The sequence below is a fragment of the Balaenoptera ricei genome, chromosome 8, assembly GCF_028023285.1.
Source record: "Balaenoptera ricei isolate mBalRic1 chromosome 8, mBalRic1.hap2, whole genome shotgun sequence".
Classification (NCBI taxonomy): Eukaryota; Metazoa; Chordata; class Mammalia; order Artiodactyla; family Balaenopteridae; genus Balaenoptera; species Balaenoptera ricei.
Window position 1 is genome coordinate 6,671,215 of NC_082646.1, and position 24,982 is coordinate 6,696,196.

Here is a 24,982-nt window from a genome sequence, read left to right on the forward strand (position 1 = left end):
ATATTACAGACACTGGATGAACAGCCAGGAGGAAAGTCACTGGAAAGTGGTGATGAGTCAGGGTCTGAACTCCCGCCGGCTCAGGGCGCTGAACAGCGGTGCCCGGACACCCCTGTACCTGGGCCCAGAGCCTCCTGCCTCACTCTTTGTCCCTGACCTCAGAAAACAGCGGGGTACACTTGCTGCCCAGAGACCAGGGCTTGGAAGCTGTCCGGAGGAGACTTGCACTTCTGAAACTTCTTGGCCGGAGAGCAGCGGACTCCGGAGCCGGCCCCCATTCTCGGGAGGGAGATCTCGTGCCGACCCGCTGGGCTGGGGGTTCAAAGGACACAGCAATTGGCCCTGAAGGCCCGGAGGGGGCGGGGACTGATTAAGGCGGCCACGGGCTCTGCGCCAGGTGAAGAAACGCTAGAGAGGATGCCACCTGCTGGCGAGGGGCCGCGGCTCGCGCGGTGGGCGCAACGGAGACCCGGAGCCTAGATGGGCAGAGAACAAGAATTCGGGCAGTTTTCCAAGTGGCTGGTTTTCTGCTGTCTCTTTAGGGTCGCCACCTCCTCGGGTCGAGCCCAGAGACCCGGTGCCCCGCGCGGCGCGCGCCGGACGCCGAGGTTCCCAGCGGGGCCGGCGGGCGTCCTCCCCCGGCCCCCACCCCTCCCCTCGCGGCGCTCCGAGGGCTAAGCCTCCGCGCTTCTCCATCAGGTGGAGCCGTGCTGCTCGCTGCCTCCCTCCTCCGCTCCCTCCTCGCCGCGAACTGCGCGCAGGCACCTTACAGCGCCAGGAGGTTAACCGAGACCCCGGAGGAGGTGAGGCCAAGGACCAGCCCAGGCGGAGATGGCGGGGCTGCCGTCGGGGCTGGCGCCAGAGCCCGGCCGGCTGTGGGCCCTGCAGGTACCGCTGTGGTTCTCGCTGCCCCACGTGGTGGCTGCCGAAGACTGCCCTGGTTTTTCCGGCACTTGGGCTTGAAAGGCCTCCTGGTCCTTTTAGAGGCAAGCAGCTCAGCACTTAAGCCAAGCTTTTTTCCTTTCTGCCGGAGACCAGAGGCTGCGGGGTGGGGGTGGGGGGAGGGGGGAGGGATGGCGAAGGGAACAGGCCCAGCTGGCTGGGGGGTGGAGGGGGTGGGGGATCGGAGCCAGATTGAGAGTCCGGAGGCCAATCTCGGGACCAGGGGGCGAGGGAAACCAGGTCCTTCCAACCTCGGGCTCCCCCCACCCCTCTTCTCCTGACCAAGAGTGAGTGTGTGTTGTTTTCAGGCGCCTGTAGGTGGGCCTGATTTTGGTGGATTGCACAAGTCATGACCCTGGCCTTTTGACCCTTGTTCGTAGTATTTCCCTCCGGGGCTGAATTAAGCAAGTTTGGGCCCCAGGCCGCTTAGGAATTAGCAATCAGAATTAACAGCTTAAAGGGTAAATGTCAGTTAAAACATCAAATGTTGCTTTGTAAGGCACAATCTACATTCTTTAAGTATTAGTCTTATTCACTGCAAGGTTGGCCTTAGGAATGACCCCGAGACCTGAAATTTCTTCCCACCCCTATAGATTCAATGGAAAGCTCCTACTAAAGTTACAGTAGGATGTACATGCTACATTATGAGCTCCTGAGATTATGAGCTCCTGAAAATATGGCAAAATACATGCCATATTTTCACTCTTGATATGTTATTTGACATGTTATTTAGAATTATTATTCATCTTTTGCACGTGTTTCTGATTTGTCTCTTCTGTTTCATTGCGTTGTCTATTATAGCAAGTCCCCGGACTAAGGCAGTGCTGACACTTTGCTTCTGTACCTTGTTTGCTAATTTAGCTGATGGGGTGCCTCTTTTGGGTCCTCTTAGTTTCTGTTGCTCAGCATTGCTTATTTTCCCCCAAAAGTTTGCTTATAAATTTCCCTTTGATGTGTTTAACAGCCTCTAAGGGATGCAGTTAAATAAACTATTAAGAATAGAAGAGTCAACAGGGCATACACCTACTAATTTGTAGATCTTTGATGTCAACAACCAGATGTAAGCTCCTGATAGCACACACTTTCACATGTGCCCCTTCTCTCTTTCTTGTTCATAAATACTAAGGGATGTGTTTTTTAAAGTTAAGATCCACATGGAAACTTGGAATGTACCCTGCAATCAGCAAAGTCCCCAAAATATGTAATACTGTTGGAAGAAAAGCTAAGAGTTTCCCAAAAAACCTCCCTGAGGTCTAGGGACTGATGAAAGTAATGATTGATTTTATAATTGCATGCCACAAATCGAGCGAGCATCTTTCATTTCCCTCTCCTTACTCATTACCTCCCCTTCTTCTGCATAATGCTGTATATTTTTATATGTTGCTTTGTAACTATCCTTACAGTTTGTATCTTATGTGCGTACTCTGCTTCCACACTAAATTATGAGCTCCTGAAGGCAGGGACTGTGCCTGCAGTTTTATTTCCCCCAGTGCCCTGCTTATACCAGGCATATCTAAATATCTCTCAAATAAATAGACCTAGATAAATTTGCTTTGATATGCGGGAGGAAATAGAGTTTGATTTGAGTGTGAGTTTCATGACAGGTGAAAGACCTGAAGATTCTTAGGAGGCAGTTGCCTATGACCTTGGCCTCTCCTTCGCAGTAGGATTCACAGCACCTCTTGGAGAAAAGACATGCTCAGAGTGATGGGGTGATCCTTAGAGGAGAGACTCCAAATGCAAAGCCAGCCTGCTCCCCTATCCTTGGTAGGAAATGCACAAACCAGGATAATAATAATAATAAATGGATATGTGTCATAAATCTACCTGCTTTCCCTCTAGTTCCTTCATTTTGTTTTCTAGGAGTATAGCAAAGCAAAACCAAGGTGCAAACGTTCCCAGCTTATTACCTAGTCCCCTCCTAGGAAAGTCTCAAAAATGCAAAGCACGCTTATCTTTTCCCCAACTCCGAGACTCCTGCTGCACACACTGGCCAAGTCTTTCCTGGGGAAAGAGGTATCCCTCCCTTGCCTCTCGCTTTCCCCCATCCAGCCCAGCTTCCAGTCCCCCGTGCAAAGGCGAGGCAGGCATGTTGTAGTGTGGGTACGTGCATCCAGCCATCCTTCACTCCTTTAAACAACATTATGTCCTGTGGACAAAAAGTCACAGCTCCGCTCCCTTTTCAAGATGCCTTTTGGTCAATAATGGTGGCAAAAGCTGAATTTCCCCCTAGGTAGGGGGAAAAAAAGAAGGAAAGAAAGAACAGAGCCTCCCCTGCACCACCGCCACCCTCCGTTTTGCATAGATTGCCTTTCACCGAGTATTTCCTCTTTAATTATGACCTGTTTCCCCTCCCTCTCCCCCCGCCCCAGCTTCAGTGAAAGGAGCCCTTCTGTCACTCGTCACTCGCTCCCTGGCTCGCTCGCGCGCTGGCTGTGGGAGGAGCCGCCGGAGGAAGCTGTGTGCCTGGGATGCCGAGCGCCAGAGGATGGAGCTGCTCCGAGAGGGGACGTCGCTGACAAGCCCGGCTTCCCGAGGCGGCTAGAAACAGGCGACTTGCCTCGGCTGGCTGCGGATCCCCTGAGGCACGGAGCCCGAGGCCACCCGGAGGGACCGACGGACAGACAGATGGTCGGCGCGAGCCCGGGAGGACCGCGGCGGAGGCAGGGCACCACGAGCCGCCGAGCAGGAGAAACTCACCGCGAACCCAAGTTGCCCCGCCGGCTTCCCCTCGGCGCGCGGAGGAATGAGACCTTTCCAGCTCGACCTGCTGTTCGTCTGCTTCTTCCTCTTCAGCCAAGGTAGGACCCGTGCGCCGCTGGAGTTGCAAAAAAAAGTCGGCGGGGTTGTCAGGGCGCGCGAGGTTGCGGGCAGGAATGTGGGCAGGCTTCGGAAACTCGAACTGATGGATGCGTCTCCCGGTGCCCGGCCGAGAGGCACTGGCATTGCCTCTTCGCCTTTGAAAATGCAACAAAATGGTACTGTTTATTTTCCTTTGGAAGGCAGGGATACCGGAGGGGAGGGTGACTTTCTCCCCTCACTTGTCAACATCCAGCTCAAACTCCCCGATGCAAATGAGTTCTTTTTGCTCCCGGTATGTTAATTAGGCGGCATCTATGTGGCTGTGCGGCTCTGAACTTCTGGGCGCCTCCTCTCGTCCAGACGCAGGTTGGAGAAGAGGGCCGGGAAGGAGAGCTTTGTTTACGTGGCTGTTTCGGCACGAATAAGGTCGGGCTGGCACGGGTGTATTCGGAAGGGAATGCGTGTCGAGGGGTCTGCGATGACAGCATGGACCGTGGGGGAGATGTGCTATGTTTGGGAAAAGCTTCTCAAGAGTTTCATTGAATATAATCGGCTTCTCTGAATACGGCTGCATTCTGAGTCCTACACAGCACTAGATTTCAGGGCATACAATGAAATTCCGCCCGTGATGCTGATTGCTTCCTTTCTGCAGCGTAGCAGGGGCAGAGAAGCTGGTGGACTTTCCGAAAAGAACTTGGCCACCTCGGGCTCCCTGCCCCTGGGAGCCTTGGGGCCCGTAGCGGTGGAGGGCAGGGAGGGCCGCTGGGGAGAGGGATGGCCAGTGCCCGCAGAGCCAGCGGCATCCGAGTCACCTGTGGAATTGAGTTTGAGGGACAAATCAGTCGGTTCCTTCCCCCGCTTCTGGAATGCCGGCGCTGTCTCTGCCATCTGAGGCGGCATTTGTGCCAGCCAGCACAGCTCTGGGAGGAACAGGACTCTCAGAAAAATCCACAACAGAGCACGTCCATCTGTTGATTAAATGAAGGGTAAAAGTTTTTGAGAAAGCACAGCACCACCATGGGTGGTTGGCTTTGCAAGCAAACAGCATGTCTCCCTTTCTTCCCCTGTCAGGCAGAAGCCAGATGAGAGCAGAAACCCACACCTCCTTCCCCAGCTCCTCCACTGCTACTTGTGGTCACTGCAGATTTTCCCGCTGTCAAACTTTGCTTCTGACCATCCCGATTTAACCTGGGGGCCCTTCCCACACCTGAGTATGCACGTATCCCTGCTTGTATGTAATTCTAATGTACACACACACACACACACACACACTCATGTATTCATGTGGTTGTGTGCCTCTCACCAGGGCTCCCTCCAGCAGCAGGAAGATAAATTGCCTTCCCCAGAGTTTTTGGGCTGAACGAATAAGAGCTATCTCAGGACACTGGTATAGAAACATGTGGGTTCTATTACCGTTTTGTGAGATGACCCTCTTTCTTGGATGTGTGTGTGCTTGCTTATGGGTCACACCTACACCGACATACATGCTCACTCTCATTCTCCTTTGCCTCTTACCAATTCATTCACTCAGGGAGTTACATGTAGAATCCCTAAATAGAGGATCCAACCATCCCCCCCTACACCCAGGTTCATGGAACCAGTGCACGTTTTACTCTCTCCGTTGTTTATGTTCTTAGAAGCCTGAGCCGAGATTCTTGTCTAGATTGACACAAGAAGCCTATAGGTGTCTAAGTGCCTCTCTGGCTGTCGGAATCATCACAGCGTGCACCTTCTACTTTGCTTATTCCTTTCTCAGTACAGAGCTGTTTCTTGATTGCCTCATATAAATCTTTAAATATTTACCTATGGAGGTTAAGTGCTCTGTTTCTTCTATCCTAAGCCCCAAGAGCACTAGGAAGGAACCACAGCATCATGCAGTTCGTAGTTCCTTGTTATTCCTGAGTTTTCTGAGCTTGGCCAGCTCTGCCCACCCTACCAAATGGTGGATGCATAGTCCACGGGACTCCAAAACAAGTCTAAAGAAAGACAGGGAGACCAAAGTGGACGTAGCCAATCAGAATCCCCTACATCACCGGACATGGTAGGGTAGGTTCCGTGAGTAGACAGTGTCTCACTGCAGGAATTAAGGGTCAAGTGGGACAATGTTTAATGGACTTCACTGGCATAGAATATCTTTTGACTTGATCCGGGGGCATTGATTTGAATGTGGATGTTGTTCTGAGTATCGTGAATTCCCCAGGGGATTCCATTTGACCCTCTACACATATATGCTTAATTCGTATACTATGCCCAACTCCTGCCTGGTGCCATATGTTTATCGAGTTATCAGATAGAGAGTATACACTTTCAACAGGTCGTGAAAGGACTAGCCCACAGGCTTTAGATGGCCCCCGCTCTCTCATGCCCCGACTGCGGTTGCACCCCACCTGACACCCCCTCTGAGCCACCCGTCTGATCCCACCCCCCCGTGTGCCCTTCCTCTGGGGATGCTTTCCAAGGAAATGTGCAGAGACTCAGGGATGGCCCTCCACTCGGAGAAAACAAATGTCCAGGGCTCTTTTGGGGGCCTTCTCTGGCCCTCTAGTGACACATCCATCTGCTGTCCACGCCTCTCACGGCGGGCAACTGCGTGTCATTTTGAAGTCGCTGGAAACACAGTTCTCATGCCCCCCATACAGAGGGGCGGCCCCAAACAGCGCTCCGGAGACTTTAAAAGCAAACCATTTAGGTGAACTCTTAAAGTATGTCATTTCAATCATCCTTTCTCTTCTAATTTGTTAAATATTTATTCACCTTTACTTTTTTTTCATTCCCCTTCAGAGAGTAAAATTAAGGTATAATTAATGTTAGTGATACGCTGTATCCCTTATCTTGTAAACTTTGGGCGTTTCGTATAGGTTGAGATTAAATAGGTATTGATCATTCTTAAGGTGGCAGTAGAAAGGCCAAATGGCATTCCTCCGTTCCCGCCGTGGCCAGTGTCCCCGGGCCTGGCTCTCCACAAGGAAGTGGAGAGCTGCCGGCGGGCGCTGTCTGTGGGTTTCTCTCTCGCTGGGGATGCCGCCTCCCCAGCTGTCAGGACGGCGTGCTTGGTACAGAGAGGGATAATGTCACAGCACGCTTTGCCTCCCGCAGAGAAGAGGCATGTTCTGCGCCTGGGCGAAAAGGAATCTATCCTGTTGTCACCCATACCCTTAGAACTTGCTGTGTTTTTCCCTTTCTCATTTCGGTTTGCCCACAACGATTTCCTTCTGTGCCCTCCTTCATCTTCAAGAGCCATGCCATCCAGCCTGCACAGCCACGTCTTAAGTTGCTTTGGGGGGATGATGTTGTAGCAGGACTGAGGGCACCCCGCTTCCCGTCAGGTCTCCAGTTCTGAGACAGTTCGGGGAGTGTGCAGTGGTACAAAGTCGGTGCCTCCTATTCGGCCGCTCCTAGGAAAGGTGTCCTCTGCTCCACTCTCTGACGTTTTGCTCTAGCATCCCAGCGTGTCCTGTCCTGCCTAGTAACTTTGTGGGCCTGAAAGTTCCAATTCTGGGGAGTCCAACTCCCTTGTTGGCTTTACATGTGCACCACACTGCTCTGAACGTGTTGGGGTGAGTGTGAAAACTTGCATTTACCTGTCAATGGCATCCTTGAGTTGAGGATTAATCCGGGGTGTCATCTCCCTGTTGGGAAGAATCTACGCCACTTGCTCTCGTAACTTGCTGGCAGGAATCACCAAGAAGGGCTGTCAGATGGCCATCAGAGGGGCAGAGGTTCTTGGTGACGCGAATCTCCAAGGGAATAGGAGAGCGTCAAGCAGACAGAGGGTAAGATAGAGTGTGAGTGGAGAGAGGTAGCCAGGGGGGAGGGGACCCGGGGGGGTGACAGGAAGTATGGGAAGGGATGAGCAAGGGCAAGAGGCTTCAACTTGCAAGAAGCTCCCTTGGGGAGGGCAGGGAGGGGTCTCAGAAAACAGCACGAGCACAGCCGAGGCAGCCAGAAGTATGGAGGGGATCCGAGGGGGGTACAGGCCGAGAAGGCACTGGAAAAGGAAATTGAGAATGAACAGCAACTTTGGAAACATTTATCCTTCCCCAAAAATGTCACGGAACAAAAGATAGAGCAAGTAATAAGTGTGAGACTTCCCCCACCGGCACCCCATGTGATCTGATGGCTTGTCTAGAGGGGGAAGAATCACTTATTTTGTCCTGGAAGGTCAGTGCACAGCTGCCAAGGGTGTGGGACCCCTTCTTTCACAGATCGCCTGGGTGAGGGCAACTGGGACATGTCTGTTGGGCCTGGGGGTGGTCACTATGTCTGCTGCCCAGCAGGGAGCTGTCAGTTGCCAACCAGACCTATAGAGGAGGGAGGAGATATGTCCCAGGGGGAGAGGGGTGTGTGGTGGGGTCAGGGCCTTCACGCTGCGCTCAGGGGATCCCACAGAGCCTCCCTCTTGGGTTACAAAAGGCAGATCTTGCTTGGAACATGGCAGCAGTGAGCTAGGCATGCTACCAAGGGGCAGCAGCTCTGCCTGGGGTGCCAGCGTTGGTAGGAGCCAGGGCCAGTGGGGACCCGGTAGAGCAGGGCATTAGGCCTGAAGATGCAATTTTTCTTTTTTGTTCAGCCCAGTGGGGGTGACTTAGGAGGCATTATACTGCAGACCCAAAAAAGCCCATGAATAATCCTGAGTGAATTCAAGAGATTTCAATAGCAAAATAATAACAATACTAATGATTCCTTTGATTTGCAGAGTACTTTTCTTCCAAGGAGATAAAAAGATAAACTGTTTTGGAAACATGAACGAGGGAAAGAAAATTGCCTGTGATGGAGGATTGGGGAGGAGGGCCAGGAGCATTCATTTCAGGATCTCCATGTAATTGGGGTGGGGACAGTTACACAGCCTTGGGCATCATTTCTCGGCTACAGTCCTTACCCTTGTAAGCTGTTGAGATGACTTTTGGGTGTAAAACCAGCGCAGGCCTTTTTAATCAGGGTCAACTTAGAAATAACGGGGTGCCGAATTCCTTCCCCCCCACCCCAGGAACAGGGCCGTTCTAATTCAGCAGTGGAGGGGGTCAGTAAGACCATGAACTTGCTGGAATCCACACTTGGAGTCTCACCACGGCACCGATCCCGACCTTAATGGTGGTTCTCGCAGCAGAGTGATTGGGGCCCCAGTCTTCCCTCGATGTCAGTGGACTCTCCAACATTCATGGTGCAGGGTCTGGCTGGAGCTGCTGCCCTGGGGATGTCTGTGCCCGCGGGTTTCATATCACATCACTGCTAGTCACAAGGGAGCGAGGAGCAAAGGCTGCCAGCATCCTGTGCCAGGTTGTGATAGCTTTGCCCGGTGTTCCAAATGGAGTGGGATTTTATTTCCAGCTCGGGGAATGATGCAGAGTCTACTGCATTGAGACGGTACAGCTCTGTATGTCATCGTGTGTCATTTTCTTTTCCCCAGGGGAAGGCCAGAATCCTGTTAGGTTGGCCCGTCGAATAGGAATATAGCTATGCCTTATGGAACATTGGAATACTTCTGTCACATTCACGCAAAGAATGCTGTGTCCTGCTTTCTGCTGAGCTTGAGGAGTATACCCAACCCACGCAGTTGCCATAGACTAGGGATCTCCACCACCACGTTAACATTAACTTTCATTAACTTTCTACTTCTAACCTGCTGAAAGAGCTAGGGATCAAATATGGCGCTTTTTTTTTTTTTTCCCTCCTCTCCCAATGGTAAAAATGAGTATTCTGGCTGTATACTTCTAGAAGTCAGTAAATGTCAACATTAGGTAGGTAAGTGTTTCCTTTGTATAGTTGCAATTTAGCATGAGCTGCTTGGAAACAGATGTCTTCCATAAGCATACAATATTTCCGTGAGTACACAGTCAATACCACTCTGAGGGTTAAATAAATGTCAGCTTCCCCTGGGCACACTGGTAACAAGTTAAAGCCACGGAAATGGTGGCCAGCACGAGTGACTCCTGCTCCTTGCAGAGTTACTGTGTTGCAGCCCTGGCTGGGGCATGGAGCCTGGGAGATCGACACTCATCCTCTCCTGGCTGAAATCAAGGCAAGGCGTAGCCAAATGTAGACACCTCCTGACACGCCGTGGGGAGGTTTCTCCTGGCAGCCAAGAAGCCGTACCGTGCCCACTTTCAAGCCTCCTCCCATCCGTGAGCCCCCTCTCCACACACATGCACGCCTGCCCGCATGCACGCACGCACATACCACTTATTGCTACAGTGTAGCGATATCCAGAACTCAGAACAAATCAGCCATTTTCCTCAAATGCAGGATGAGCGTTTCCCCTAATCTTCCACCTGGTGTTGGTATCCTCCTGGGCAAAGAGACGGAGATTTGCCTGAGGTTGTTTTTCGATCACTGAAACCAACGCTGCCATGGCATGCGTTTGTCATTATTAAAAGGAGGGGTGCCCATCAGGCTGGATTATCTAGGTGGTCTGCTTGCTTGGCCTGTGTTCACTGGACAGATGTTGCAAGTTCACGTTCTTTCTAACTAGTGCCTAGAAGACAGGAATTTGAAATCTGACACTGACAGCTGCAGCAGTGACAACCAAACATCATTTTTGCCTTTCCACACTCTTCCCCAGGGGCTCCGGAGGGTCTGTGTGTCAGAGGGCCACATTTCTTACTCCTTCCTTTGTGATTAAGTAGCACTTCATGACACCAAAGCTCAGCCTGTCCACTCAGCCAGCCCTCACTGGGGGCCTCCTACGTGGTGGGCACACTGTGCCAGGGACTTTTGATGAAAAGGTGACTGAGGCTGTGTTTCTGCCCCAGGGGAGCTCTCAGGCTAGTCAAGGAGCAAACAGTTGGACTTGTCGTTACAATTCAACAGCTCAAGAGTATCCAGAGTGTTCTGAGAGCATCAGGAATGGCTGAAGGTATTAAGAAGGGCTGTGCAGAGGAGGTGACTTGATCGTAAAAGATGTGTAGAGTTCTCCCGATGATGCAAAGAAAGATGGTCCCAGGTGGAACCTCAGATGTGCGCACAGGCCAGAAGGCGGGACAGAATGTCAGGGTTCAGAAGCAGTGGTTTGTGTGGGGGCTAGACTTCTGGGTGTTGAGGAAGCCTGTGAATGGTCGTGAGTACCATGCTAAATGTTTTGAGGATGGATCGTCAGAATTAAGTCTATTCTTCAGAAACATCGTTAGTAGCTTATGGGTCTGTAATCCTCTCTATACCATGGGTTCAATGGACAAAAAAAAAGAGAGAGACAGATCAACATGTTATTTATTCTTGGTATTCCCTGTGTTGCACATGGGGCTTAAAAAGTGTAGAATTGAATGGAAATAGCCTCACTCATCTTCCTACATAGTAGTGTAAAGGGATGGAAAAGTGAGCAAGAGAAGGGTAGTAGGTAGCCGCATGCTTAAGAGTGACGTGCTGGATAAAGAATGTGGACAGGACCACGGAGAACACAGAAGCAGGGATGGCCGAGTACACGCAGGATCGTTAGTCGGATGGAGTGGTCTGAGGAATGGGAGTTTCCAGTTTCTGGGGCCCCTGGAAGGCTAGGCAGAGGTGGAGGAAGCCTTAACATTGAGGACGAATGGTAAATCAGAAAGGCAGATGGGGACAAGGATGAGACAAGCAAGAGGTGCCTGGGGACACTCTGCTGAGGACTTCTTTCCTGTTCTCAGGAGGAAGCTGAGCTACCCTGGCTCTGGGGGAAACAAGGTTACAAGCTAACTGACTTTACTCGGAAATGCTTACAAGTCTCCAGCACCAAGTAACCTTTCATTCAAGAGTAAAGGACATTGTCAGATCACAGGTTCCCCACTCTGGCCCGCTCTCTTCAGGAAATGGCGGGGCTGGCAGGACAAGCTCAGGGGTGAAGCCAAACCCTGCACCGGCACGCAGGAAGAAGACAGTGACATCTCCAAGACTATCCATAGCTAACCCTACTGTCGAAGGCTGGCTGGGTACACGGCCTCCCATTGCTGAAAGGCTAAGAGTGGAATTCGGGCCATCAAGAATGGAAGAGTCGAGATGGAAAACAAGGACCTACTGTACAGCACAGGGAACTATAGTCAATATCCCGGGTTAAACCATAATGGAAGAGAATATAATAAAGAACATATATCTATGTATAATTGATTCACTTTGTTGTACAGCAGAAATTAACACAACATTGTAAATCAACTATACTTCAATAAAAAAATAATAGAGTGAGTCTCCTAAAAAACATAAATAAATAATGATAATGGAAGAGTCAGATTGGAGGGTAGACTAGATAACATCGAAATTCTCTCCAATTCCAAGATTTCCTAAATATTATCTATTAACAGCAAGCTATTTACTTTGGATAATACATTCTTCTACCATCTTCTATCATCTAGAAGGTAGATGATGGGTTATAGATCTCTTTGTCCAGCTCATTTTCTTGCAGGTATCAGACAGATTCTTTGGGTTGTTGGTGGTGGCAGCAGCGGTAGCAATGATTACGGTATCAGGATGATGATGATGATGATATTTAGCGTTTGTGTAAAGCTTCACGCGTTGCACGTGGCTTTCCACGAGCGCCGCTTCGTTCGTCACCGTGATAACAGCGAGAGGTGGCCACTGTCACTATCAGGCCGTCAGAAAGGTTCCTTTGCTGACCGCGCTCACTCCCCATCCAGCTCACTGCGGTGTCGAGAAGCCTCAATGCTTCTCAAGAGGCTGGCGGATCCACACCAGCAACACTGACAAACGCACGAGAGGATCCTAAGCTGGGGCCTGAGATGAGCCACGTGCTTAGAACTCGTGCAAATCCTCAGTGTCTAGGCACAGGCGAGGGCTTTAGGGGGGTCCCCTATGAAAATTGCGGAGTTGACCTCTGAACCGTGACCCCTCATTGCAGCTCTGTCTCTTTTTGATAGGCTCCAGACTCCTCCTGAGCTGGTCCCTTCCTCTGTCCGGCCTTCAGTTTCACCTTGAAGGCCCAAGGTTTCCAGGCCCCTCCACCGGGGGAAGTGACAGGCCAGCCTTTTGGGCTGAATGGCAACCAAGGAGCTGCTGCTTGGGTAGCTCTTTCCGTAGCTGTTCTGACAAAAACAAAAACAACCAAAAAACAGCCAGGGGCTTTTCTTAACTGGTTGATTAAAATCTCCGTTTCTTTTATCGCCCTGGTGCCTAGCACCCTAGTCGGCGTATGGGAGGCTATGAATAAATATCGACTAATGGAATAAAATGTGAGGAAAAATGAAAGAAAAGAACACGGTGCCTCTGACCCCCCCGCATCACCACACACCACAGCAGAGGCTGAGACGCCCCCCACAGGAGGACGGAGGAAAGACCCTGACGGTTTGAAGTGTGGTCTTGCCCTGTAGGAAGATGTTCCTCTCCCACCGAGGCCTTGAATGACCGTCGGGGCACCAGGAGCACTGCCAAGAGAAACACCCTCTGGCAGCCACCCACTCCTCCCAGGAAACAGTCGGGCCTTCTGTTCTTCAATGCGTGTCAGTTCCCATCTCCGTCAGTCACCTGCACATGTCACAGGTGATGCAGCTCTGGTGCAGCGTGACAGGCCACCTGTCACCCTCGGCAATGCTGGGAGCTATGACAGCTCCAGAGTGACACCAGGCCCGGTTGGCTTATCATGCTGGTGTTCAGGGGATGGAAACTTAGAGCTCTCTCCCGGGGACCCATCCCGGTGCCGCACAAGGAGTGACGGCCACCCTTCCCTGACTGCCTGTCCTCGTCCCAGAGGAAGAGCACCTGCCAATTAATCTCCCAGTGGCTTTGTTCTCCACATCCTACGACCCACACTTTTCTGTGCCTGCTTAAGGATGCTGGGGTCTACCCCACATTCACGGGGAGTCCCATTTCTTCGGGGAGCTAGACTCTGAAGCCTCCTTCTTGCATAAGACACTGCGCCTTTGTGATGGGGCCTGGGGAGAGAGGGCCTGTGTTTGTCTTGGGACCATATCGGTCAAGAGCTGGCAGAGCAGAACGTTTTGGGATCTGAAACCCGGTGAGCGCTGCAGTTCCTACATCTGCCTGACGGTGGCAGCAGCAGCGCTTGCAAAGCCCAAGAGCGAGCTGAGAGCAGGAGGCCCAGGGCTGCCTCTTAGTACCAGGAAGAGAGTCAGGGTGCCCAGGCAGCGGAGCTGGGGCAGCTGAGGGCGGGCAGAGGGCATGGAAGGGAAGAGCAGGCCTTCCGGAGGGCAGCAGACCCCCAAGGGGGCTCATTTCCTTTCTCCTCTTTCTGATGGATGTGAGGGCAGAGTGTTAAGGGGGACGCCTATGTAGAGTGGCAAGAGGTATGTGGACACATTTAAAAATGCTCGAGGGGCTTGGAAGAGCTACGAGGCGGGGGTAGAGAGCCCCCGCTAGCGGTGTCGCTGTCTGCGGTGATGTCTGTCCTGAGGGTGATGGATGGGTCAGGCCTCCCAGGAGGGCGGCTGGCAGCCAGGAGCCTCACTTCTCCCCGGGGAGCCCACTGCCCTTCCCAGGTGTTTGCCCCTTTAATGATCTGGGAGCCAATGTTTCTGCTGCTGCAAAAGCCAAACAGACGTGCTCCAATTAGGCCTCATTATCCCTGATCTCGCGGGCAGGCTCGAGAGGAGGTACTCTGTTTTCACCTCTGGACAGAAACAGGCACCATTTAAAATTGCCATGTGCCATGGCTGCCTGTTTGAAAGTGTGTCTTTCCAGGCAGGGTAACTGGATCCTGACACAGGCACGGCTAGCCGACGCACTGCGCTCTGTCGGAGGGAAAGGGAGGAGTCCTCTTTGCCCCAAGAACACCTTACCTCTTCCTTTATCTTCTAGGGGGAGGTAGCTGCCTTATTCACCTTTTGAGAATTGCAGGCGGGTTGGACCTATGCCTGGGGTCGATCCACGGGCGGCATAAATTAATACAGTGAGATGTGGGGTGAAGGAAGGGTGAGGCGTCATTGGAGCATCCCCCTCTTGTCTTCTCTGTGGGGCCTGAGGGGCTGGTAGAACTGGCTGTTTATGTTGTCGGAAATCGTCAGACATTGTGTGACTGTCCATTAGGTTTTGGTGGCCAGTGGGATTTTAGATGAGGTTTGCTCAAGCCAGAGCAGCCTCCCGCACCTGAGTCACCACCACTGTCCCTTGCTGCTTTCTCAGGAGCGTGGAGAGCTGCATCTGCCCAGTCCTCACTGTCTGTCTTCCTAGGGGTGGAGGAGGGCGCAGTGGAGTTGGGAGGACATAGGATGCTCTGTCCATCCTACTAACAGGTCCGCTGGCACATGGCAGGTGATACCTTGAGCATCTCATATCAGAAAGGAAAACTGTTGGCATAAGGTTTGCAAAATCTTGTTTGAAACTGCAGATGTGTCGCTAACACAGGTCAGAGAGGAAAAATAGAGCTGCATAATTTGAGAATTTGCTAAAAATAATAGAGATAGCTCTCTTCCCCGCATAAAAAGATGTTATAGCAAGGTGGTATGTGTGCCCTTTGTCGCCTGCCTTCCTGGCCCCCTGATTTGGCCACCTGCTCCCCTTTCTCCTTTTACAAACACGACCCTCCCTCTGGGATCCTTCAACAGAGAGGGGAAACTGTGAGAACAGAGAAGAAGCAAAACTTCTAATAGTCTCGTTGTGTTTCTCTTCCTACTGCTAACACCTGCGGTTGTTGAGCTGGAACCAGCCATGGGGAGGCACTGTTGAGGCCTATGTCCAGGTCCTTTGCTGAGCTTGCCTGCATTTGCCTAGTTAATCCTCACAGCAACCTGATAAAGCCAGGACTGTCATACCCATTTGCAGATGAAAACTACCGAGGCTTAGATTCCATAACTTGCCCGAAGGTGGCACCACGGATAAGCATGGAACCACCATTCAAACACTCGGATGAAGACCCAAGTCCTTTGCCGCCCATCCCTTCAGGAAGAATTCTGGTCCCACTAGTCTCTTGTAAGCCACAGAAAGCCCTGGCCGGACCTGTGGTCCTCCTCGTTCCTAACTTGTAGGGCTTGGGGAAAAGAGCTGGTAAAAATGGAAGAAATCGTCTCTCCTTATGCAAAAGCACAAGTAAGAATTTGAGAAGCTGTGCTCCACGGCTGGTGCTACTTTTTACCTCCACAACCCAGCTCCAATTCAGCTGAACATTTTGAAAACCAAGTGCTGATTTCTTAACAAGAATCCATCACCACCTAACTTTTCTTCAGTGGATTAGAAAAAATGTGAAACCCCATTCTGCTTAGGGAGAGGTTAGTCTGCTGTTAGCCGTGCACAGTGAGAACAGAGCTACTTGACGGGAAAAGGCACTCAGGACATCAAAACCCTCCTTTTTGTCAAGTCTAGAAGAGTAGAAATGTCAGAAGACCACATGGTTCTGAAATGATTAATACTGGTCGTTAGGAAGAAGTAGAAAAGACTCTTGAAAAGCAGGGGAGTCCAAATGCCGTTCAGCCTTCGACTCTCCTCACTTTGGATCCAGCAGGTACATCTTATCTTGTGTCAGAAATTATTTCTGAAGATGGCATGTATCTACCAAGACCATGCTTGAAATCACAATATTGGTTTCAGATAGACACTTAAGATAAACTAGCAAAACATGAAAGTTCTTCGAAGTTTTCAAAGCTCCTTTAAATCGAATCAGAGGAATACAGAGGAAGAATGGCAGTCAGGTAGATCTCCGCATGAAAGTCGGAAACCTCCTTCTTATTCCACGGCCCAAGCCCTTCAGTGGAACACACGGATCACATCAGCAGTACACTGTCAGCTGTCGCCAGGGCTGCAAATCCACGTGGTTGCCCGTTTCTCTGGGCATGAGCTTTGCCTTGGGTTTTCTCTTCATCAGACCAGGGCAGAGGTATTCACAGATAGAAATGCATACTTTATAGGTAAAAGCAGCTGAATGCTGAGCTGATCAGAATCAAGAAATACCATCCAGAGAAACAGATTACTTTCCTCCCCTTTTCTCCTGTGAATAATAATAGAAAATCTACATTCCCCTCTTATTATCAACAGATATTCATTTTCTAAAACCCATACCACTGAATTCCTGCCAAGGAAAATAAAAATACATACACTGCTGTATTTTTAAGAGAAATTGTCTTAGACTTCTTACATTGTCAGCATCTTAGTCTGAGTCTTCTTATGTTATGTTTTCCACCTTAAATGTTTACACAGGCATGGCAGGGCTGTTTCCATCTTTCTTAAGGGCTGATTGCAACCATATAAACTGAAAAAAGTATTTTCAAATCCAAATAATGAATATCCTTTACACTGAACAGTTTTGCTACTTTTGTTGAGTAGGGTTCAGAGTATTTGAGTGTCCACGAGGCACCAGTGGGGGTGGGGCGTGGAGGTCACAACTTTCCTCTCAATAAATACTGAGGTGTTTTAAAGGAACAGCTTCATGGATACTTGTCTGTAAAAGGAAAACGAGTTTCTGGTGGTGCATTTTCTGGCATGGGACTCACCTGCATCCACTCTATCCCACCCCCCCCCAACCTCACCTCCATGTGAATCTTGCTTATATTAACTTAGGCTGTACAAGGGGTCTTGGGAGTGGTTTTTAACCAGAGGAAGTAAGGTGACTCATGGGAGTTGCCTCTAAGAGTTTTATATCACATTATCTTAGGGTGACTTACCCGGTGAGAATGGACCCAGGAACCGCCATGAGTCCTGAGCTAGGAAACCAGACAAGCACCAAGGTCAAGAACATATAATTTAGAACATGGTGGCTCTGCCCGCCCATCACCGCAAAGAGTTCTGAGGATCACTCCTTTCCATGTGACTCTCAGCCCTGATCCCCTCAGGGAGCCCGGGAAGCCACGTGATGGTCTGTGCTGACAGGAGAGAACGTAGCATAGGACGGCCATAGATTTTCTTCCACCTGCACTTCAGAATGTTTAAGTCAAGGCTGTACACCAGAGATGTTCATGTCCATAAAGGATGGATTTTCTGGGTCCAGATTCTGCACGTATATAATAAGGCACCCCAAGAATTCTTGTTATTTTTTTTTTTTTTTAAATCTTCAAGGTCAATACAACCACAAACGTTGATATTTGCTTCATTGTGCGCTGGGATCTGCTAGCTGCTTATTGTCATTTTATTTTTCAATTCGTAAAAAATGATGTTCTCATCACTGGGCCTGTGGGCCTCCTTCTTCAACCCAAATCACCGATAGGAAACCAAATGCAGGAGCTGATGAATATGGTGATGGGAGGAGAGAGAGAGGTGGGGCCGGTGCCAGATTTAAAGGCGCCCTCAGCGCCCCCAGGGGCTGCTGCGCGTGCATTGTGCGCGTTCCCAGATGTCTGCGTAACGACGTGATGGGAGAGAGGAAGCAGGGAAGACACAGGTGTGCGGCCGTCAGACTCGAGAAGAGAGACAGATGGACAGACAGAAAGATTGAACCAACTGAGATGCGTGCGGGAGACAGACATTCTAGTCTCCCAGAGATCAGAAGGCTATAGGGTTCAAAGAACAGCGTTAACTCTCCCAACCCAGGTGGGGACGCTCTTGAACACAAGGTTTTAAAGGTTCATTATGAAATACTTGAGTAACTTAGCCATGCAGTTGGGCACATGTGCCTGATTTGGGGGCACAGAGGTCTCTGTCTTTGGATGGTTGTATGTTCCTTTGATGGTGTCCTGACACCTTCAGGGTGAAGATCTTCAGGCCAGAGGTCTGGCCTCTCTCCCCTGCCTGATCTCTCTCGCACCCTTGGCTCCAGCCCAGCCAAGCTAGGGGCGTCTCTGAGTGCCCTCTGCTGCCTCATGCCTCCTGGCTTCCTTACCTGTCTTTCTTCCCACCTGGAAATGTTACTAACCTTAATCAATAGAAATTGACCAAAGGCCAGACAAGAAATTCAGGCAAGGCTTTACTGGCGCCCCTGCCGCAGCAGGGGGGAGTGAGAACAAACAAGTTCCCTTGTTAGCTTGCTTCCTGAGGGGGGGCGGAGCTGCCTCCTTATATGGGGTGAAGGTAGGGGCGGGTCCAGGGGTCGGGCTGGAGCGGTGGCCTGGGTGGTGTGCCCACCCTTTCGTGGCGCTGTGTGCAGGGGGCATGCGCAGTACCCTGCTTTTGCTCCCGGCTCTTCAGAAGTGGCAATTGGACTTTTTGGTCTCTTTGTATCTTGTTGTCCATAATTTACCCCAACTGGGCATGCACGCAGTTATTTTTAGTCCCTCATAGTTTCTTTGTATTTTGTTGCTGGAGGAGACATTTGTCCAGGTGCAAGCGCTGCAGCAAAGGGTCCCAGGTCCCAGCCTGTCTCGTTAGGACCTCCCCTCTCTGCCATGTTGGTCCGGCTAACTTCCACCCTAAAGGTCAGCTCACCTGGCCTCCTGGAGGGTTTCCCTGACCTCCCTCCTCACAGGGAATGAACTGCCCTTCCTCCCTCCTTCCACAGCCCTCTTGTCACAATAGATTGAAGCGGCTTTTTCCTATCCGCCTTCCCTTCAGGACGGTGAGCTTCTGGAAGGCAAGGGCTGGCCCTGTGGTCTCGGTTTGCGTGGTGCCTCTGTTGGACCTGGGTACACAGTCGTCACAGGTCCAGTGTTTCGCACACCGGGAGAGGATGCAGTGTGTCAGTGAGTCTGGACCCTGTGGTCTCGGTTTGCGTAGTGCCTCTGTTGGACCTGGGTACACAGTCATCACAGGTCCAGTGTTTCGCACACCGGGAGAGGATGCAGTGTGTCAGTGAGTCTGGATAGCTTCTGCCTTTCACTTGCCAAGCCCGTGAAAGCGCTTCATCAGGGAATACGCTCTACTTGCCATCACTGCCTTCTGCAGCTAGTGTGCCTGTGAGCACCAAGCCTTCCTGGAGGAAAAGGTGATAGTAATGTAATCCCTCCTTGCACTTACATAGAACGTTATGGTTTCAGATCCCTTTGACATGTATTATGGGCAACTCTCATCCTCACTTTAAAAAATAAGGAAAATGAGACCAAGTCAGGTGCAGTGGCTTCTCTCAGGTCACACGGGTAGTCAGTGTGAAAGTGAAGGTGGAAACCAAATCCAGGCCCAGAGGTTCTTCCGCTCTCCCTCCTCCATGCCGCCCATGCTGGGTTCCTGCCTCCGAGGAGCATGTCCTTAGCGGGCGTTTGGCAGACTAGGCCCTGGGGGGTATTTCCTGCATCATCACGTGGATTGGGACAGGGTCAGTGTGTCCACGGAGAGGCAGGAGAGCAACTTGTGCAGGGAGCTCGGCAAAGATGCTGGGAAAGGAGTGATGGCTGGTTCCAGCTGAGGCACACGGGTCTCTGTGCAGAAGCTGTGGGGAAATTGCTGTTGACTGGGGCTCTCTCTTGTGAATGAGGCATAATAAGGGGACTTAGTAGCTCCGGTATAGTGAGGACTTCACCGTGCCTGGGAGCTTCTCCCAGGGCACCTGTCAATAAAGGAGGACCTCGTTGGGGTCCAGAGCACCCTCCACACCTCCTCATCCTCCGAGCATGTGACACCAGCTCTCGACTAGAGGCCTGGAGTCCATTCCCTCTGTCTCGTGTCTGTGGCGTGGCTCTGGGGGTGGCCTTCCTATGTAAAAGGGAACCAGGCTCCCTCTCCCACATGCCTCCCAAAGGTGTTACTTGTTGAGGAGTGTTTTGAATCGTCACGAAGTGTGCTAAGCAGAGGGGAGGTATTTGTCACCCTCTGGTTCAGCGTTTCCAGATGTGGTGAGCTGGGGCCCAAAGTCAGGATGGGTCTGCTCGGAACCTCGGTCTCTTTTCAAGGCAGGACAGTGTGTGGCTTTCTGGGGGAGCAGATGAGGCCAGGCACCCTTTCTCAACAGAGCTCATCAGGAGAATTAAACTCAAAAGGCCTAAAAGACATCGATTGTCTTAATGAATTAATGTGTTCCCTCTGCAGCTAAAATGGTTCTAGGTATGTGCTATGCTTGGGAGAAGGGAAAAAAATACTCATATTGTTTTCTGGCTTCCCTGGTTCCGAAGAGGGACCCCAGTTGAGAAAGAGTGTATGGGGCTATATTAGTTTCCTATGGCTGATATGCAAATCACCACCGACTTTAGTGTGTTAAAACAACATGAATGTGTTATATTACATTTCTGGAGGCCAGAAGTCTAAAATGAGTCTTCTGGGCTGAGGTCACGGTGTGGGCAGGGCTGGTTCTTTCTGGAGGCTCTAGGGGAAATCTTTTCCTCGCCTTTTCTGGCGTCCAGAGGCAGGCCACCCGCGTCCCTTCGTTAATGGCTGCTCCCCTGCATCACTCTGACCTCTCGCCTCTGTCACCGCGTCTACTACGACCGAATCTGATCCTCCCACCTTTCTCTTATAAGGATGCTTGTGATTATATCAAGACCACCCAGATAATTCAGGATCATCTCCCCATCTCAGCATCTCTTAACTGAATCACATCTGCAAGGCCCTTTTTGCCTTGCAAGGTGACATATTCCAGGATTAGGACATGGACATCTCTGGGGGTTCATTATCCTTCCCACCTCAGGGACCAAAGTCAAAATTGGAGCTGGGTGGCCCCTCTTTTTCACGAAAATGTAGGCATTCCTATCCCGCCTCTCTGTGTGAGAAATCTGTGCCTCAGTCTCCCTATCCATAAATTAGAGAGAACTATCTCCCACCCCATTTATATTTATCAAGTACCTTGGGATTATCAAGTAAAAGGTGCTTACTATGGAATGGCTATTATAATACCCTACTATGACTTGGTAGAAATTATGCTCACGTTGATCAGTGGAGCTACTACTAGATGCAACGTTCCTCTGGTCCCATGGGGGAGAGATTAGGGGAGCATCTATCAGAGTCTACAGTTAAACCTCACTAAATGATTCTTAATAGCGATTTACTTTGACTTCATTAGCATGGAGTATGGGAAGGCTCCTTGCAAATATCATATAGCCTGGCCTCCTCCTGTCTTTGGAGTCATTGAAATGGAACAGAGATAAACAGCAATAGTGTAAAACAAAGGACACACGGGCACTGGGTTTTTTTACATGGATTTGCTGTAGTAGATCTTTCTATCTTGGCCTCTGCGTCTGGCTGAGTCTCTGGCTGGGCAGGAGGCACAGGGAGTGGGTGTGAGTGTGTGGCAGTGAACATGGGTTTGGAGGCTCAGGGATGAGTGTGTGTCCTTCCATGTGCCCAAGCAAAGCAGAGTGTCTGTTATGATTGTATTAGACACCACATTGGAGTAGGTCTTTTTTTTTTTTTTTAATTTATTTATTTATTTTTGGCTGTGTTGGGTCTTCGTTTCTGTGCGAGGGCTTTCTCCAGTTGCGGCGAGGGCTTTCTCCAGTTGCGGCGAGCGGGGGCCACTCTTCATCGTGGTGCGCGGGCCTCTCACTGTCGCGGCCTCTCTTGTTGCGGAGCACAGGCTCCAGACGCGCAGGCTCAGTAGTTGTGGCTCACGGGCCTAGTTGCTCCGCGGCATGTGGGATCCTCCCAGACCAGGGCTCGAACCCGTGTCCCCTGCATTGGCAGGCAGATTCTCAACCACTGCGCCACCAGGGAAGCCCTGGAGTAGGTCTTGAGGTGTAGGTCTTGTAGGTCTTTCGTGTAGGTCTTGAGGCTCCATTAGTGTGCTGTAAAGGCTTCAGGAGGTCTCCCTCAGGTTAGCGATGTAAGGAATTTGGAAGCTTAGCCCTTCTTGCCCACCTCACCACCAGATGCCGTAAGAGTCCATAGAAGGCCTGGGGGCTGTTGACCCCTTGCCGTGGTTCACGGCGAGGGCTGGAGTGGCCAACCCTCTCCCAGGCCAACTCCCAGGCCTCCAGGATGCAACATGGGAGGCCCCAGATGGGCCTCTGAGCTGGCCCCCACCCCACGCTCACTCTGAAATCCCCCCCAGCTCTACCTCGGAAGCCCAGGGAGAGACTCCATCAGCAGACAATGATAACATCCTCAAATAGGTTTACAAAACGTTCAACCCTGGGAGAGCCTGAGTCCAGGAAAGGTTATGTTGCTGCTAAACTGTCCCAAGGGGACCATCACAGTCAGCTCTGAGCCCGGGGCTCTGGGGAGTTAAAGGAGAGACAAGCCCTGAGAATGATTATCATCCCACTATGCAGAGCTCCCCCTATTTATTTCTTCATATGGATGAATTTGTATATATTTGCATTTTGTTCTATCTGATAATATGCATAGAATTCAAATTGAAATGACTTGAATAGATTTGAATATTAATGAGGCGTTTAAAGGCTGCCATCCCTGGCAAAGTCCCCTGGCAAGGGAGCTTGTGGTGCAGGAGCTCAGCCATCTCCTCGGGCACCCGCCCCACCAGACACCAGCATTGTAGCCCAGGGCAGGGGAGGGCCGCCCTCGGGGAGGAGGGAGGTGCCCCCCTACAGCTGCTGGCACCACGCTAGGAGCCCGTTTCACTGAGGGGGTGCATTGAAAACAGCCCCCAGAGTGGGTTTGGCTTCTCATCAGACATCCAGACACATGGGTTTAGCAAGGTCATGAAGGGCAGGAGGTTTTCCCACATGAAGAAAAGCCTCTGCCTTTCCCTCCTAGAACTGGGGGGTGAGGGGCAGAGTCGTGCTGCAATCAGACAGGTCCAGGCGAGGGTAGCTCTTCCTCAGGGACCCAGCCAGGTGCTGTGCTTTCTCCTGCCCTGGGTCCTGGAGCTCAAGCACATGTAACACCTCCTGGTTATTTTCTACAGGGTGATGACAGTTTGCCTGTGTGTTCTCAGTGGGCCTGAGGGCTGTCAGTTCTTCTCGAGGCTCTGGTAGGAAATCACTAGATACTGGTCACTGCACCCTGCCTGAGCCTTGGGTTAACCTCCAAGAAGAAATACGATAGAAAGGCTGTGAACATAAGAACACCCCGTCTGGGGCTCACTGGCCATCTTTCTTCTCTTTGTCTAGACATTTGGGTAGCAATTTGTCCTAAAAGGTGTCCTGTGGGTCCAGGCTTCAAATATTTAAAACTCAGCATCAAAATTTGTAGGCCCATCATGTAAGAACAGCATTTTCTGGCAATTTGAATTGGGTTAATGGTTGTCTATTGTATAGAGTATTAGGGATTAACATTTCTAAGTGATCCCCAAATTATTTGATTTTGTCCTAACTCAATCCTGGCTGGTTCCACGTTTAAACCCATAGCGCCCATTCTAGTGGCCAATTGTGAGAGCAGGTAACAATGAAAATATACTTGGGAGTCGTTTAGTTTCCTATTCCATGAGCTCTCATGTGTACCCCATTTTCACTTCTAATTCAACAATCTGAAAACTAAAATCATTGTATCCCCTGTTGTGGTCCTAATCTCAGTGAAGGCTACCCCCATATTCCCAGTACCTTGTTCTGAAACCCAAGTTATCACCAGCCTCTTTCTCTCATCTCCCACAGCCAATCAGCTCTCTTATCATGACACATTTTCTCTGCACCGTCTCTATTTTCTCTTCTGTTGCCCAACTTATCCTCATCATTTTCTCCCAAAGTATTAGAGCATCCTCACAAGTTCCTCACTTTTTGTTCCCAAGTCATCCTTCACCATCGTCATTCTTCACTACTTGTAGCTTCCTAAGATACAAGTCAGATTTACTCTTACCCATCTCAGCCGAGTCCACTGGCTACCTGTAAACTGAGCCCCCCACACCTCCCCCTGGAATCTGAATCTACACCACCAGCCCACACTGAAAGTGCTATACAATCTGGCACCAACTGTCTTCCCAGCATCGTCTTCTCTCCATTTCTCCTTGCTCTCCTAGCTTTAGCCAAAAAAAAAAAAAGAAAAAAAGAAATGATGTTCTCTGGATATACCATGCCTTCATGTCTTGGCATATGCTATTCCCTCAGCCTAAATATTCTTTCCTCATCAATTATTAAAATACTCTTCCTGTTTCAAGGCTCAGCTCAAACCTCACCTGTCCCATGAAGTCATTTCCTGTTTGCAGCTTAGAGACCGCTGCTTTCTCTGTCCTCCCCCCGCCACATGATGTAAATATCCTGTTGTATCAGGTGATCGATCCTGTCCAGATTGCTGTTTACCCGATATCTCACCAACTCAATCGCGAGTCCCACAAGGAGAGAAACTCTAATGTTTTAACATTTTTCATATCATCTGATCATCTGTGACCATCAGCGAATGTTTAATGAGGGAGTACATGAAATGAATGCGTGTAAAAGATACACTGTTGTCTAGAGCTTGTCCGGTTCTCTGCAGCATCCTGTTGAGCCCTTGCCCCATCCAGCACCTAGTTGTCCTGAAAAGACACTGATGTTTATTAAGCGCTTGCTACACAGGCCAGGTGCTTCTCATGATCTCATTTGATTCTCCACAAAAACACTGAGATGAAAAGATCCTTTGTTCCATTTTGCAAGTGAGGAAACTGAGTCTCAATGAGCCTAAGAAATTTGCCGCAGGTCATAACCTCTGGTGT

The 24,982-nt window shown here is 50.6% G+C and overlaps 1 protein-coding gene across 4 annotated transcripts in view; it reads left to right on the forward strand.

Moving 5' to 3' along the window:
- The first annotated feature begins 704 nt into the window (after positions 1 to 704).
- KIRREL3 (kirre like nephrin family adhesion molecule 3) overlaps positions 705 to 24,982 on the forward strand; it is a 557,121-nt gene continuing 532,843 nt past the window's right edge. For 2 of the 4 annotated variants that reach the window (XM_059930070.1, XM_059930072.1), the window contains exons 1-2: positions 708 to 888; positions 3,315 to 3,743. In XM_059930070.1, coding sequence (XP_059786053.1) covers positions 3,689 to 3,743 — 55 coding nt within the window. In that variant the 5' untranslated portion in view covers positions 708 to 888; positions 3,315 to 3,688. Of the gene's footprint in view, positions 889 to 3,314; positions 3,744 to 24,982 lie in introns of all 4 variants that reach the window. The other 2 variants (XM_059930073.1, XM_059930071.1) reach the window with 2 other exon arrangements.